The 17,659-nt window shown below is 39.1% G+C and overlaps 1 protein-coding gene across 9 annotated transcripts in view; it reads right to left on the reverse strand.

Annotated features, from left to right (window-relative positions):
* Nucleotides 1–3,075: 3,075 nt before the first annotated feature.
* LOC107263155 (octopamine receptor beta-2R) overlaps nucleotides 3,076–17,659 on the reverse strand; it is a 101,811-nt gene continuing 87,227 nt past the window's right edge. For 8 of the 9 annotated variants that reach the window (XM_015730068.2, XM_025080456.1, XM_015730066.2 and 5 more), the window contains 2 exons: nucleotides 11,211–12,709; nucleotides 3,076–10,890 (listed from right to left, as the gene is read on the reverse strand). In XM_015730068.2, the coding sequence (XP_015585554.1) occupies nucleotides 10,800–10,890; nucleotides 11,211–12,415 (1,296 nt within the window). In that variant the 5' untranslated portion in view covers nucleotides 12,416–12,709 and the 3' untranslated portion in view covers nucleotides 3,076–10,799. Of the gene's footprint in view, nucleotides 10,891–11,180; nucleotides 12,710–17,659 lie in introns of all 9 variants that reach the window. The other variant, XM_015730070.2, reaches the window with a different exon arrangement.

Genomic DNA, 17,659 nt, shown 5'->3' on the forward strand with positions numbered 1-17,659 from the left:
TGACTTGCATTTTCATGGCGAGTGACAGCTGCTCAGATAGTACCACATTCTCACGTTAAATTCTCTACTTACAAGTTGGCAAAATGTTTGCCCACGTTACGTGGAATAAGTTTTCCGGCAGATCCTCTTAGTCGAAGTGAACTTACCCAGTTCATGCTGATGGAAAGCAATGTACTTAAATACATTATTTAAGATCCAGATTTAAAGAGAAAAACAAAATGGTGATCACGGTCTATGTAAGTTGTAAAATAGAAAAAGAAAACCTAGAGCTCAAATTGCTATATGTACCCTATATCAATTGTTGGCTTCTTCTTGGAAGTCCAGAACAGGATTATTACTCGGTTGGGGAATGACCGAGTGGTTTAATGGGGTAACGAAAGGTGGAAAATTCTTGATCCTACAAGCCTTCACGGCTGCCTATCTGACAGAATGAAATGCTGCTTGATAATTAAACACTTCCCAGCAGATGTGCCTTCCCGTTACGGACTCAGGTTATGAACCATCCTTGTTCGTTCTTTTCCTTTGCTATTCTCCTGGGATACTTTATGCTCTCATAATATTTTTATTTATGCGTTATTTACTATTTTTGGTGTACATGTTTTGGTTATAACTATGGTTAGTATAATCTTCGCTGAATGATTTTTACAGAAAAATATGGACGTTTAAACAGTGCGGGAAAGTTTTTTAAATTGTCCATGGACATTTAGCGAAAAAGATAGATTCAGAGAAAGAGGTTAGTTTAAATGGAAATCTTAATATTATTGTAGACTAGCGTTTGTGACATCAGTGAACGCTTTGTTCGTTTCTCTGTTTAATTTCCACTGAATGAATCAATGAATTTCAAATTCCTACTTGAAACTCACCCTGTCCGGTCAAGGTTAATTTAATCCTGACGAAGTATCTGTTTCCGGTACTTAATAAGATTTACTCAAATTTGTCTTATGTTTCGCAACGGGTTTTCATTTGTCTATGAATTCATTATCTTTCTAGATACATTTCCGATATTTATGTGAATTCGTATTTTTTTACAACCACCTATTTTTATACGTTTCTTTATCGGGATCCTAAAACAATATTTTTTTAGTAGCTCTGTTCATCCTCTTTCATATGGACGATAACAGATAGATATACGGTTGGTTTTCGAGAAAATAAAACTAATAAATTATTAATTAAAAATATACCACAGAACTACAAGTTATGAAGTATAACAGAAAACAAGTAGTTTCAGCTTTACGTGTGAACTTAATTTATTTTTAAGGACATTCGTCGATATCAAATTTTTAAAAATCTCTCAACCCCCAAAACAAGTTACCCGTCTACCGTAACGTCTAGCCACTTCGATTACCTGTCAAAAAATGCCTCAGTCTTAGAATCGTAATGAATATCCTTCCAATAAGAGAAATGTGAAAAGGGGGTGGAAAGAGTTAAAACGAAAAAAAAAATAATCCCCAAAAGCGATTGCGAGGGTGAAAAAGAGAGATATAAGAAATTCCATAGAAATGGCGAAGGGTGGGGAGGGTCGGCCCGCAAAGCGATATCCGTTGAAATAGTACAGTAGCTGGATTCGTGGAATGAACGAGAAGAGGGTAAAAAAGGAGGCAAAAAAGAAAAGTATAAAAGAAGCAAAGGGTTGAAAGAAAGCAGTAAAGAAGAAGAAGAAGAAGAACAAGAAGAAGAAGGTACAGAATCGGATATCTTGGGAAGGAAAGGCATTTCGGATAAGAATCTCTCGAAGCGGTTTCACCCTCGTAACGACCTACTACCCCTAGCCCACTGCCACCACTACCCCCTCTCTAAGAAGACTTAGTAGCTTCGAAACTCCAACGTAATTCGGTGGCTCCTTTCTAAAATCTAGCAACTCTCAAGAAACTACCCTTTTCAGCCAGAGGGGTAGGATCGATCGCACCAGTCTTTCAAGGATACCGGAAATCCTCCATAATCGAGGAAACTCGTTTACGCCCCCGCCCCCCTACGTCATCCTAGCCCTCCAAGCCAAGGCCAACTTAAGATACGTTCATAAGGCGGCCGCCGATCGGCGACCTCTTCGACAGGCGCCCACCGTCTATAAATACAGGAGACGCCACTATTTACCCTTGAGCATCGAACACGGGGGTGGCTTTGCACCCTCCGATGCCTCTCATCACCGTACAGCACACAGCGTGTCCAAAGCGTCCCCTATCCTATGCGAGACCCAACGATATCGAGTGGAGCTTGCATGCGCTTAATCTGCACGATGAATCAGGTTTCGTCCAGCCAAGGTCAGCATCCCCTAACCACCATCAAATGCACCCTGTGACGTACCATCGATTCTTGTTCAAGTGCCGCAACTTTCGAGGTCTGCCTATATATCGATTGACTTGTCAATAACCTCCCCTCGTACTTCTTATCAACCTACCCCATCATCGGGGCAAGCTTGATTATCTGCAATTTTCTTTCCCCGAGGTCACACTCTCAGAACCACCTCAGGGGATGATTTTACTGGGAATCAACCACTTCGATCTTTTTTATCAGCTATCGGACCAAGTGTCATAGATATTATCTTTTATAAATCTCTGCCACTTGGTTCATTTCAAATCACTTGCCACCCCTAAAATATCATTCAAGGCCTACCGACCGCTCACGCGTGCAGTTAACGAGAAGATCTTTGGCCGGTGTGCCCACCTCAGAATTGATGACCCTGTACACTGGTGTTTGTACGGGCGGCCGGGTAACCGTGTAACTTGCTCATGTCCGTAGAGTTTATATCGGCTGCTCCGCTAGGTACATGCAGAACGTGCTGCTATGTGTAGGGGTTGCTGCAATGCGCAACGGCTACAGGCTAGGGCCATCCCAGTTTCCACCCCTGTATTTAGGGCTTTTTCGAAAGTAACGTAACACCCGTTAGACGTATAAAACACCATTCCAGTAGCATGATAAATAAGACGGGATGGGAGGTGGAGAGGGATTACGAAAAGATAAAAATACCGTCCAAGGAGCGGCAAGGTCTTTAGACATTTTTCTGATTGATCCATCGTCTCGTACCCGTGCAAAAAATTGACATCAAATACAGCCGGGACAGTGACGTCTATGAACACGTTCAAAAAACAATCTTTATTTCGACCGATCTTCGTTAAATAATTCATAACAAAAAGAAACGTGAACATTTAAAATACAATCGCATTTGGCTACCATCGTGATAACTATACAGTGATCTCTTTTGTTTTTTCTTTTTTTTTTTTATACATTTACTATTTACAAGACATTCAGCATACCTCGATTAGATCCTTCTTACATGATGTGTATTATGCGTTTATTAATTAGATATACTGTTTGCGCCTTACAGAGAGGGAGGAGAGACGATGCCGACTTAACGCGTAAAGGTATATATATATGTATATATGTACTATATAATAATGCGTTGGTGCGTATGTATATATTATGTACGTATATACATATATACCTCTATATTAGTTTTTCACATACCCACGTACATATTCTCGTCTTTATACGATAACACACTTGATTGTCTATGTTGCCTGCGTGCAAATACTTTTGTTTTTGCTTTTATTTTCATTTTTGTTCTTTTTTCGTTTCTCGTATTTATTACATTTCACGCACGAGACCTGTTTCGCCATCTAGGATTTCCTTCCGGTTTCTCGTGGGTGTTCGCTTTGTTTTCTTTTTTTTCTTTTTACTTCCTATTAATTTTCTCATACATATATGCAGTGTGAGGCGTCATCGAGCGTGAAAATATAAATAATTAATAGATTCGCTGAGCACTGATGATCATTCGGCAATATTATATAGCACTGTGTAATATTTGTATACCGAGTTACGTTCACCCGAAGAATATTGATCCCGCCATAAAATGGTAGCTAATTGATTCGCTGTAAGTGAGAAGCAAATAGGCGTTTTCTCTTGGTAGAGGAAGAAATTAATAAAAGGGAAAAAAGAGAAAATAAAAGGCAATCCGAATACTCGAGACGAATAAGAGAAAAATGATTATTCTTGTAGAACGATAAATTAGAACGAAAAATATTATCCGTGTTATCAATCAATTTTTCGGATCGTGCTTATCATTCACTGCTAGAGTAATTATCTGGTTTAACATTTTTTTTTCTCAAATTCAAACAAATCTTTTTTGAGCACAGATACTTGTCTTGAGTCAAATATTATCATTGGCCAATAAAGAATAAGATAATTCGATATTCTCTCTCTCTCTCTCTCTCTCTCTCTCTCTCTCTCTCTCTCTCTCTCTCTCTCTCTCCATAAAAAATATATCAACGTCATTTACAATAAATCCCATCAAACATACAGGATCCCGTTAAATAAAAATACGAAAAAAAAAAAATTGAAAATATTTTTTATAGACATTTTTAATTTGTACTACAGTAATATCTCATCATTCTCTCTGCATAGGTGACTGTTCGACTCGTAGGTCACGTGGGGAGTATACCGATGCATTTTATGCATTAAAGTTGAAAAGGTAAAATGCATAATTTATATTTCACTAATAACTGACAAGTACGGCGTGCACGTTGCAATGATAAGATAAATGATTTTCATTCGCCCGTTAAATTCATTGATAACTTCATATGGGTGATACGTGTATCTACATTGACTGTATCATGTATCGTACACACAAATAAAACACAGTAATGTTCGCCGTACGAGTCTTTAGATATAACAATGATCGAATTAACCGATTGATCGATCCGCTGCATCGGGAAGACTATGCGAGTGTTAGTAGTCATTTGAAAAATATCATTTAGGTACGCTGGATATATGTTACACGTATGTTATTTTTTTCTTCTAATGACAGTGAGATTTAGATTTCATTTCTATGTCCGGTCGATTTTGAATCGTGAATTATCAGTATTGGTCTCTTTTTAGATAAATTGATAAAAAGTGCATACGCATTGTGCAATTGATGCATTGATATAATTGGATAAAAATAAAATTCAAGAAAATATGCAATGCTTCTTGAGGACGCATAGCTACCACCCTAACCCACTTGTATTTTGGTTTATAGTAAAAACCGTGAACTTTGAACTTACCTCTATTTTTTTCAAAATCAAACGAATAGGGTGTAACGACCGTGTATAAATTACAGGGTGTACGGGGGTACGTTATAAATGCAAGGGCTAATTAAAAAGAAACGAAGGCTGACTTTAATTAGGGTAATAGATAATTGATCTCTATCGATAAGAACCCTCGAGCTTACGAATATACAATTTCGTGCAGGTTTAATTGATAGTCCGGATTTTATTTTTACCCGCGACGGGTATCTGTGATCGACGCCCGGCGTCGGCACGTGCGACGTCGCTGGAAAATACGTTGCACGCGTATCGCCGAACCATAATTAAATACGTATATTTGCCACGGTAAGGGTATGGTAATATTTTTTTTACGACTATAAAGGGAAAATATAAAAGAAATCGGTATATCGTATATATCCGTTTTGTGCGTATATCACTTTTTATCAATTATTCTAGCCTTATATGTGCGTACATATTATCAGTAACATATCACTTGTAATCCATTCACGCATTTTCCAGTAAGTGAATATAACCGGGTAAGTATAGTCAATGGTACATTATTCTTTGCGGACGATCACGCGTGCCTGCACTATGTTATATGTATGTACATGTATATATGTATATATGGTCTGCGTAAAACCGTATAGTTTTCAGAAACTCGTATGCGTGAGACACGTGAATTACGGCTTGGCTACTCGTTTTTTTCTCGATCTGTGATATTTTGATTATGCTGCCCGACAAACCCATAGCATGGTGCTGCAATATAAAATGATAAGATCACCCACGACCAAGTCTCGCTGACAAATTAACGGTCATTAGAAATCACTAGCTACAATTATTATTATTTATGGTTTATGTACACATGGTTACATTCTTGTCGCCATGGAGTCTTACGACCAAGAGCTTTGCATTGTAATTAATCGAAGTCGCAGTAAATATTCACGACTGTTCCAGCTGATGAAGAATTTGAAAAGTGGCGGGAAATTCAAATATTTATTTTTGACCAAATCGCCATATTCTCATGGTTCGCGAGATTTGTCATTTGATAAAATTTTTTACCAACTTATCGCTGGAAAAACTAACCCCTGTTCAGGGGATGGTAAAAAAAAAAAAGAAAAACGTAAAAAGTTTTCAAAAAACGGACACGATCTTTCGATGTAATGACTAATTAGTAATAATTAACGATCGGCGGTCAAGTTTTGGCCCGGTAAAAAGTTTAGGATATTCTTGCAGCCAATTGGCGAAATATTTTGCATAATGGCGAACGATAACGCGTTATACGAAAATTGCGATAGGATCGCGCGTAATTTTTTATAAACATTTATGAAAACGACTAATGTGCGTGCGCGAATAAAATTTTCTCGACGCCTCACGAAACGATACTTTGTCGTACAAGCAGCTGATACCCGTGTATCCGTATCTTGCATTAGCACGCACACGAATTTACGAAATATTTAAAACAGGCATGTAAAATAATTAAACTTTTTTTTAACCATAATTAAAAATATATATAATACTTAAAAAAGCTCCTCCCGATAAGTCATGATAATAAAGCAGATCACGTAAATTGTTAATTAAGAGTCATTAAAATGATAATCAATCAAAATAATACAGACGAGTCATGAAGAGTGCTAAATATTCAGCATATTCCGTGCGCTTAAACGTAAAAGGCCAATTACCGTCCCGTTAGAGGAAACGACACAGGCGAGTACAAGCGATCGCGTAATAACTTCCACATCGTAAAAAGCTCGTAAAGCACTTAACACGGGGTCATTTTGGTAAAATGGCAAATAATCGAGACGTTACGCATTATAGCACGAATGAAGATGCTCTAAGGAAATCGCGTATATATCCATATGTATAAATCCGCATGTAAAACCTCTTGGTCGTAAGAATACTTTTAGTGTTTCTTCAAATATCTTCATGAACCACAGCTTCCGGTACGTCCGATGCATCGGATGACTCTTGAGTCCGTAATTTGATTAATTTCATAAATATTCTTTCTCTTGGTCGCGCGCAAGGCTCTTGACATAGACGAATGGCCGAAGGATGAGGTATATTCGTTAATTAGAAAAAGAGTGAGGATCGATACATGGTAGGATGAACGCTCGTTGTGTCTAGATGTCACCGTTTGGACGCCATTGCGATATTACGATATTATGATCCGATGGATTTGTTACATGCTGCTGACATGAGTATTCTCAATTGCATTGGTCGTATGACTAGAGAGACGTAGAAATCGATTTTCTGCTTGTTTAATTAGCACTTAAGTTACACATTACGGTTATTCGTTTACCTTAGTTCGAAGCATGCTTAGAATTTACTTATGTGGAGAATACATCATATACACAAAACACGGTTAGATCAATGCTTATGGATTATAGGCTCGCGTATGTACAGAGCGCGAAATAGGATTTTCCTCTTTTTCTCTTAAAATTTCACTGCTCAATAACTACAACGACGCTTCCTGCACTTCACGTTCCTCATACGCGTGTGATGCGATTGGTGGGTGTCATTTGCATAGGATCTATCTGACTTTTTTCAATTTTATGTCATTTTTTAATAATCCGATATATAATAGCTCGAGGTAGACTCTAATCGGAATTTCAAATTACGTAAAACGACACCAAGAAGAACAAATGATAATGATAAAATATTCCTAGGCTCGTACATTAATTAGAGCTTTTGACTCAGGAATTAAGAGAGTTCAGTATATTTTATTTCCTTCGTATTTCTATCTCTCTCATTTATCGTTATTTTATGTATTCTCTCTCCTTCTTGTGAAATAAATTAACCAAGACCTTGCACACGGTCTCTTTAGTTTTCTTGGATTCAATGTACTGGAGCACCGAGGCAATTTCCTTTAGCGAAGCAATTAAACTGATGGTCTTGCACAACTCTCGCGCAAACGCATGCACACGCGTGCACACGCGTGCACACGCACGTTAAAGAAAGAGAGGTATTGCCGGTTTTATAAAAAACAGGAAACGTCGTTGTGGGACGCGACAAATTTACGAGTTATTGTATTATTTCTTTTTTCCAATTTTCTTTCCCCTTTCTCTCTCTCTCTCTCTCTCTCTCTCTCTCTCTCTCTCTCTCTCACTCACTCACTCATAGTGCCTCTCTCTTCCTTTACTATTCAACACGTTCAACTAACGCGTCTCCATATACGCTCGCACAGCCTATACCTAGTATTGCATTTGATTGTTGATACGCAAGTGCTAAAGAGAGGCTAGGAAAGTTGCTAAAAAAATCATAAGTAACGTCATTACTTGTCAATTTGACTTTTCTGTTAGGTATTGCGAAAACTAGCAATTTCTATACTCTCCATGTCACTTAATGTATTTTCATACAAACAGATAATCTCTTATTTTCACTCTTGTATACGTTTCACTCTCTCTCTCTCTCTCTAGCTCTCTCATTCTGTCTCCCTCTCTCTTTGCATCTCTCTCACTCTCTCTTTCTTGACAAGACTTATTTACATAATATTTACAAGAAATTCGCGACAAACAATCCTGACCCAGTCGAATCGAGGAATTTCACATTGACAAAACTTTTGTATGAATCAATCACTAAGAATGACGCGATTAGAAATGTCACGTGGTCGCAGAAAAGAGTCAATTCTTTTAAAATAATCGACTTATCGATACTACAATTATCATCTTGGGAAGTGGTACGCGTATTCCATGATTACGACAGGACGAAGGAATCCATTGTCGCAATAAGAAATTCTTCTTTAACTCGAAGACATTATTGCATCGTTATTCAGTTCGTTCTCCGGCCAACCAAGGTCGTCTAATACAGTAATTACAGGACACGGTATCGGCATCATTAGAGTAGAGTAGAACGTTCATCCGCTTAATGAAAACCGCGCCGCGCCAAATTAATACGCACGTATTGCTAATTGCGAGTCGTTCGAATACTAGGATATATAATACATTTTATCCACGGGCCTTAATTAATACGGCGATATCGGCTTTAAAACATCCACAATACAAATATCACTCTTGAGCATTCACTTCCCTGTGATAACGACGAGCGGCGTTATCAGCTATTTTACAGTGCCGTCGATGAATATCGGCGGCTGACGTGGAGATTACTCTGCGCATTGAAACTATAGTAGAGAAGTACCTTGGGCTTTTCTCTTGACATTTTCTGTGTTCGTTACGATCTGGACCGAAAGTGAAGAAATTGGAAAAAAAAGACTTGCAAAGAAACTCACAATGGAGGAACGAAAAGGTACCAACAATAGAATTTCGATCTCTTCGATCCAACTGACATGCCCTTCTTTCTTTTCGTTCATATTGAAATTCTTTTTTTCACTGAGACATAATTTCGTAAAATTTATCAGCAAATCTGTACTTTGTCCTGTATATCTTAATTTAAAAAAAAATCCTTTTCGTCTTCTGGTATTACAAATTTCTCCTCTCTCTCTTTCTATCTCTCTCTCTCTCTCTTCGCTTTATCAACCCTTTTCGCATCTTCGAAGATAATCCACTTCCTTCTCGCACATATCGCGCTCTAGCGCACTAACAATACGAGGAATGCTAATATTCTAATGTAAGCGGTACAGTCTTTTTTCTCCGTGTCGTACTCGTCTTTGAAACCTTAAGCTGCGTTTCTACGTTTCCTCCAGTTCTTTCTTATCTCGCGACTAAACCTTCTCTCGTTCGTAATTTTTTTAAAAACTTTTCTTACCACTCTCGTTACCGTCATTCAGCCGTGGCTCTCTTATTTCCATTTTACATGGAGAGCGGAGCGAGCGCGATCTTTTATTAAAAAATATTCAACGATAAAAAGAAACAAGATAAAACCTTCGCGACATTCGAGAGTCCTCGGCGAATTTATGAAATAAGTCTTAGGCCATCGATTCTCAGCTTTTTTCTTATCATACGTACTTTTACACTTGATTTACTTTCACCGGCTTATCGATCCTCGTCTCGTCGCAAATATCATTCGCTTTTGCCTCCTCTATTTTGCTTTGTACTATTTTTCAAATAATTTTACTGCATCCCGCAAGATCGACTCGCGGCGAATCGATCTTGGCTCTCGAGAATGAAACTTATTGCCACGATAAACGATAGTTACAACAGACTCGGCACGCGCGTCTATTGGGAAATACATAGTTATTACGTGTACGAGTTAATTAAAGCTTTAAAATATCACTAGCCGCAAATTATTGATATACAAAGTTTGTAACAATTTGATTCGATTCGCGCCATTTCCTTAGCTTTTACTTCAAGTTCTTGAAAACATTATGAAAAATGCCTTAAAGATATACGAGAGTCCATTACGATCACCGAGAAGGTGAGATTCCCTTTAACCGTACTTCTTTCTTCATACTTGGCGTCCGATTGAATCAAATTTCAGTCTCTCTTTTTGCAATTTTATTCAATTTCGCTTGTTTCGTTAATGAAAATCAGATATATTTGAGATTAGTCATTTAGCGACGCTCGGAAATATGATTACTCTCCTTCAGAAATCTCTGTCTCCTTGTTATCGTTCTACGGACTCGCTCGCTGTCGAATCAGCCGTCAACGGCGTCTCGATGCTCACGCGACTCGCATCGTTCGGCTACGAAGCTCACTTAAAGCTAACTTTGGCAATACGATACTGTGATCTATGCGGAGATTGCAAACATTTAATTTGGCAATATTATTTATATCTCGTGATGCTGTCGTTACTTTATGCGCATGAAATGGGGTTGCTTTCTCTTAAGTTAAAATTAAGGGGTGGGTGGGATTTTCGAAGGATAACTTAAAATCTAAATTTGGTTTCGTCTCAGAGACTGCTCCCGAACTCGCTCGATCTTCTTCGATCTACTTGCTTCAGATAAGTCTCCGTGTACATGCACTTTGTTCGGTCATCGTACCTGAAGCAGAGACGAAAAAAAAAAATATCACATTAAAAATCACAATTCCCTAGTTACCAACAGTAACGAAAAAAGCTCTAACCGATAAAACTGTAAACGGCACGATACCAACGATTAAGAAATGAAAATCTGATGATGATATCAAGAGAAAAAAAATAGTATTTTCAATTCAAAGAGAAAAAAAATAAACAAAGATGAAACAAAAGAACGATAATGTACAAGTAAACGTTATGTAACGGATAAGTAATAATAATAATAAAAAAAATAAAAACAAATTCAGCAATGCATACCTCGTAGCTCGCAATCAGACCAGATCGTACCTTAACGACGGCCGCCGAATTTCCAATGCATCCAAATCCGACGGTTCTCTCCTGCAGAGAGAGCAGAAGGCGCATTGCAGAGTATTTTTGAAGGCCTCCCGGAAGTCCCGATTAAAATACGCATAGATCAGTGGATTGAGGGCCGAGTTGGCGTATCCGATCCAGAATAGAACGGCTATGACTAAATCAGGACACGGACAGGCCTTTCCGCACAGGGACGTGGTGACGTACCAGAGGAAAAAGGGTAGCCAGCACAGTATGAAAGTGCCCATGATGATACCAAGCGTTCTGGCAGCTTTGTGCTCCCTCTTCATCTTCATCATGTTCTTATCCTTGGTCGGGGTGTGAAGATGATCCGTGCTGATCTCGTTAAGAGTCAAGGTCTTGGACGAGCCACCGCTATTCAGTTCCCCGTTAAGATTATTAAGGTCCTTGCTCGGCCTATGGCTGAGCAGCATGGCGTTTCCCATTCTGCTGTGCATTTGCTTCTCCTGCCTGTTCGCTTCCTTGAAGATGGAGAAGTAGGTCAGGGTCATGATCGTGCACGGTATCCAGAACGATATGCTGGACGACAGGATGGCGTAGCCCTTGTTGACTTTGAACTCGCAGAGCTCGGGATGCTTGTGACGATGTTCGCTGTTCTCCGTGGTGGTGTACCAGCCGTTGAAGATCGGCACGAAGGAGATGATCGCCGGCGAGAGCCAGCAGGCCATCAGCATGAAAGCAGCGACGCGTTTGGTCATATTTATCGGATACTTGAGTGGCTTGACGATCGCGTAATAACGATCTACGGAGATGCACATGAGATGAAGAATGGAGCTGGTGCTGAAGTAAACGTCGAGCGAGTTCCACACGTCGCACATGAAGTAACTGAATAGCCACCTTCCGGTTATCTGTACGCTGGCGTTGAACGTCATGGCGAACATGGCTACCAGCATATCCGCTAACGCTAACGACACTACAAAGTAGTTCGTGATGATCCTGAGCTTCCGGTGTCTCATCACCGACACCATCACGAGAAGATTGCCAAAGACAGCAGTCACTATTATCGAGCCTAATATGCATCCTTTCAAAATGGCTAATGGCACGTCCGGCCATTTCTCTTCCATCGATAACGTCCCGTTTGCCAGTGGGTCCTCCGACGTCGTCACGTCGAACGAATCCGTGGATGAGAACTCGACGTAAGGCTCAGCCGTCATCGCCATTCTCGATTCGCCGAGGAGGCCCTTCTCACGTTCTCGCTCGTGGAAACTTTTACCGGAGGCTTTAGGTCACGGACGTATCCAGCAGCCGACCCAGCAGAATCGCCCTCATCTTTTACTGGGTCCTGCACGATTGCCTCTGGCGATTCGCTGCGATGGGGACGACACCCTATTCTATAATCTTCTTATTTTCCTCGATTCTTCCCTTTTCCTTTCTTCGCACCAAAATATTTCCACCCCCAATTTTAAAGACTCTCAGTCACCCGCTGGTCAGTCTGGCTCGCGCAGTTGGACGATCTGAAAATAAAAATCAGATGCGTCAGTCAAATGTGAACTGCCTGAATATCGGTATAGACGGGTGCTGGGAAAATTCGTAAATACAATTGGAAAATATGAGAGGGTGTGTGTTTTCGACTCTTCCACGTATTAAAATCGATTGAATTTTCTTCCATCCCCCATATAGGTTTTGTATGTTAATTCATACGTATATTTCTCGTTCGTGGCTGGTTAATACGTGTCCGTACGATTTCCAGTGGCGGGAACGAAAAGTTTATTTGAATTGTCGTCATTTCAAATAAGGACAAACGTACAAAGACTTAGTGTAACCTTGAATACAGGGCGCAGGCTATATCGCGGCACGGCTGCCAGCGTGTCAAGTGCAACCTCGCTCAAGCGAGTAATTTATAATCCGCTATTTTTGAGGTTACATTTGGGTCAATTACCGGTCGGAAGTGCCAGGGGCGAATTGGCATTTCGAAATTTAGCGTTTGCACTTTCGAAGTGATGAAAATTTTTTAATTCAGACAGTCATCGTGTATACTGAATATATTCAGTAGAAACGGGTATAAAATTTTCATAATATTGCATTACATTTAAATGGTAAGTTCGATTGGTTCTAAGTGTGTATGTAATTTTTTTTATAAGCCAAATAGAAATTTTTTTAATACCTCTTTCAGGCTACTCCAAAGTATTCCCAAGACGTAACTCGGGATAAATCGGTACTTTCCGGCCATACCGCGTACCTATTTGCAAGTAACGATAAGCTGCGACAAACTGTATAGCTAGGGGTTGCCGCGAGCGCGAATATAAATCTCCGATTTCCATTGGTATTCACTCTACGGCAGCCCTTCCGCATTATAACGTGACGCCCTTCTTAACTCTAACCTTTTCCATAAAACGTATATAACCTGAAAGTTGTCTTGTTGGTTCTTGGTTTGAGAGCGGTTGTTTGGCCACCCCCTTTGAGAAAGGAATCCGAGGGGTTGGCCCATCGAGGCAAACGATGCAAAAGGTCGAGCCTTAAAATTCCTATCCTTATTTGCCATGAGGACATTTTTCGGCGAGCAATCGGAAAATAATAAATCCACCATTGGCTGCTTTTGGAATCGATAAGAATCCACGATTCGCATAAAGCTCTAATACGATAAGATAAAACCACCGGTACCCTACTCGGAAGGAGATTTTTTTATTAAAGTAAAGGAGGAGCCTTCTTGTAAAATTTGTCTATCGAAAAGTTAAGAAAGAATCGAGGCATTATTTTGAAAATTATTGTTTTTTAGTCTTGAAGTTAACCTATTGTCAGAAGGGGGGTATATAGTAAAATAATTTATACTTGTAATTGCCCGCATCGCTTCTGGTATTTATTGAGCTTGAAAGAAATTGATCGAAAGCTCGGTTAGCTGTCGGCGATTAATCATTGCTTGGATCGTGATCATTGTGAAGGCGCCCTTATCTTTTTCTCGGTGAACTACGACGCCTGGCTTTTAATGATAAAGCTTCCCAGACCGTGAAAGAGGCGAGGCATCCCGTCGAAGAAGAAATAAATCATAAGCTTTAATTAAGTAATATTTCAGGGTAGAGTCTAGAGGGTGATCTACCCCAAAGCTGATATTGATATTAACTCCGCCACCCCGACTGTGTTACAGCCACGTTGCCACTTGTATTATAACCGAAGGATTAAATTTGGCGAATTCGAAGTTTTTTTTTTTTTACAAGCACAGAAACCCCGACGATACGATCGAGACACGAAATTTTTCGCATGCAAATTTCATCGACTCGCGCTAATATTTATTGGATGTTCCGCCCGTAAGCTCTCCTATCTGTAAAGTAATCTCTCTCAAAGTACGAAAAAGGAGGAAGCCCACTGCACCGGTGGTATATCGACCTCGAGAAAGCAAACTCGAGCAGTATATATACCCCCTGGATACCGTAAATATCGTTACTTTTCAAATTTCAATATAATGTTGATAGTGCATACAGTAGGAAATGTAAAGCCAACTAATTTTACGCAATATTCCGGCCGCAGTCTTATGCACCGTTTTTGCTATACTGCGAACGTTTGATTAGAGAAGTAAAAAAATTTTTTTAATTTCCAGCAGAGACGAGTCATAGGAAAACCTGAAAAGCAGCCAAGTATTTTTTGAGAAAATATTTAACTTCGACTTACGTATTAACATTTATTGCAAATCACATAACATTTTTTGTGGTTCCGAGAGAAGCGAACGGAGAAGCGTTGTAACATTCGCAATTATTGTCATTTTCAACTCCTTCTCTGCTTCGTCTCCTCCTCTCCCAGGAGAATATTTAATTCCGCAAACATTCCGCCGGCGAAGCGGTACTACGTGAACGGTGGCATACTACCGAGTAGACCTCGATAAAATTTGCGCGGAATTTCACGGACGTGAAAGAAGAAGAGAAAAAGAGAGGAGAAAAAAGAAAAAAATAATCTCGAGACGGAATGACAATTTGCGTAGCTCATTGAAACTGCCAACACGACAAAGAGGCGCTCTGCTTTTCCTTCCAAGAAACAGATGGAAAAAATCATTCCACCATTTCCAGCCGGTATTCGCAGTAGGAGCATCGTGGACGACTCGGAAGGCGTCGAGTCGCGGCGCGTCGTTGAGATTGGACGTCTCTTAGAAATGAACGCTCTACCCTCGACCTGATACACCTTAGGAAGGTCCCTCAGATCCCTATCGTACTCTCAGATGTTTTATCCCAAAGTCCTTCTGGTCCACGTGAGTCCCTTCGATTCTACCGCGCGATGAGAACTCGCTATGGAATGAGTCCTAAGACGAAGAAACAAAATTCCTTAAAGAAAATTTTCAAAATTACGTTTCATTCGCAATCGTTATCGAAAAAAATTCGACGCTTATGTGATTCAAAAAAAAAATCATAAAGCTCTTGTGCTTCGCGTACAAAAAAAAAATATATATTCAAGATCTTCAAGAAATGTAATTTCACCCCTAAAGAACGAAATACTGTCAGGTGTTACCAAATTGAAAAATTTTACGTCGTCTTACCATATAAAGCTTCGATCCGTTCGTTACGTTTTTCACTCTGGCGAGGCGTATTAATCGACTCACGTTACGGGCAGGCAAATTGCACGAAGTTCGAGTAATACACGTGGAATTCTGAATTTAAGATGGTCAAGGTCGCGGCACCATTTTCTCACCCGTGGTGAAAGTTCAAGATCAATGCCAGCCAGAACGGCTCTCTAGGTTCTAATGAGAATTTCTGGGATATTCCAGGGGCAGAATTCTACGTGCCTACATATCATAACGTCCAACTGGTTGAATTGTTGGTGCCAACCTTGAAGCGTCTCGGAAAAAAAAATTCAATACAGAACGTTCGACTATTCTACCATAGTAATACAATGTTAACGTGCAGGACTCCTAAATGTAACGTCAAGCATACTATAGGCAGTACTTGAGAAACAATTTAAAGCGCTAATCTAAACATCCCTTGTGTTTCTAGTAAGTTTCTAGTGGAGAATCTTCATTCATTGTTGTAGATAACATTCGCTGTCTAATTCGCACAACGTGGGTCTAAAGGGACATATGAATTAGCAAACGAGAAACACTCAATTAACTTTGGACGAGTAACAGATGACTAAGTATCTATTTTGGGGATATATATATATATAGTACATACCGTACAGTACACGGTTAGAATACAACATTATGTAACATTATGACCCCTAGTATATTGTTTACTAAGTTCAAATCCGTTTAGTTACCGTACCGTGCTTAGAAACTACTTTGTGAAATTTACAACACGCGTTACGTACTACTTAGGCAAACATATAATACAGGGTTACAGGGTGATGCAGTTTAAATTCACTATTAAAATGCATAACGGTTCACCATAACTTTTAAGCGGTAACGTAATACATGTAAATAGTGCATTGGCGAATTTTATGCGAAAAGTTATTCATCCTCTTTTTCTTTTTTTTTTTTTTTTTTTTTTTTTTTTTTTTTTTTTTTTTTTTTTTTTTTTTTTTTTTTTTTTTTTTTTTTTTGAAAGTTCTATTCAAATTACGGTTAACCAATATGATGACATGACACCTGTCAAATGCGACTGATGCGTTAAAACCGAGTAGCTCTATAAAGTTCCCAGCGTACCGGGTTTAGCCCGGTGCAAATTGCTTTTTGCTAATTACCCTTGGCTCTTCCGCAATCTACAGTGACTTTGCGGAAAATGGCTTAGCGGGGAATTAACGACAATACGTAAGCGCATTGTCGAAGAGGTACTTTTCTCTTTTTTCTTTTCATCTCGTTACAATGCAATTGCGCAAGGTGATTTAAGACTAAACGCACCGACATATTATATATATATTTCTACCGATGGCTGTCAAATGACCGCTTTTTAAATAAACATTTTAGTCTTTTCCAGTTGATTGTAATTAATACAGAATTTAGCATAGTCGTGCAGTAAGTTCAAGAAAAATAAAAACCTGGAATTTAACCATTTTGATTAAAGTCTCAAAAGCGGTCATTTGACCGCGCTGGTAGGTTTAGTGTTAATTACAATTTAAAAAATGTTCACCCACCCTTTTTCGTTCCGCGTTTTAATTTGCAATAACGTTTTTACATGAAAATTTGGATTCCCCAAAATTTTGCCACGTTACATTCTCATTATTTCAACCATTTATAGTGCGAATTTTTGTCGTGGTTATAAAAAAAAAAATTGTATAACGTGAAATCAACAAATATCAATCTTCAAATACAAATTAAAAACGAAATCAGTACAGTTTCGATGATTTTATTGTAAAGAATATGGTTTTTCCCTTGCGATAAAAAATCAAATAAATCAATAAGATATCGATTTATTGGAATCTGACTTCAAAGTTACACCAGACTATGGAAGGTTGATATTTGAAAGCTTTTAGAGTTAATGTATAGAAAAAAAAATTATAACCATCCCTTCCCTCTTTTTAAACCTCAATATGTTACTATTGATAGCCCC

The sequence above is a fragment of the Cephus cinctus genome, unplaced genomic scaffold (assembly GCF_000341935.2).
Source record: "Cephus cinctus unplaced genomic scaffold, Ccin1 Ccin1_scaffold0132, whole genome shotgun sequence".
NCBI lineage: Eukaryota > Metazoa > Arthropoda > Insecta > Hymenoptera > Cephidae > Cephus > Cephus cinctus.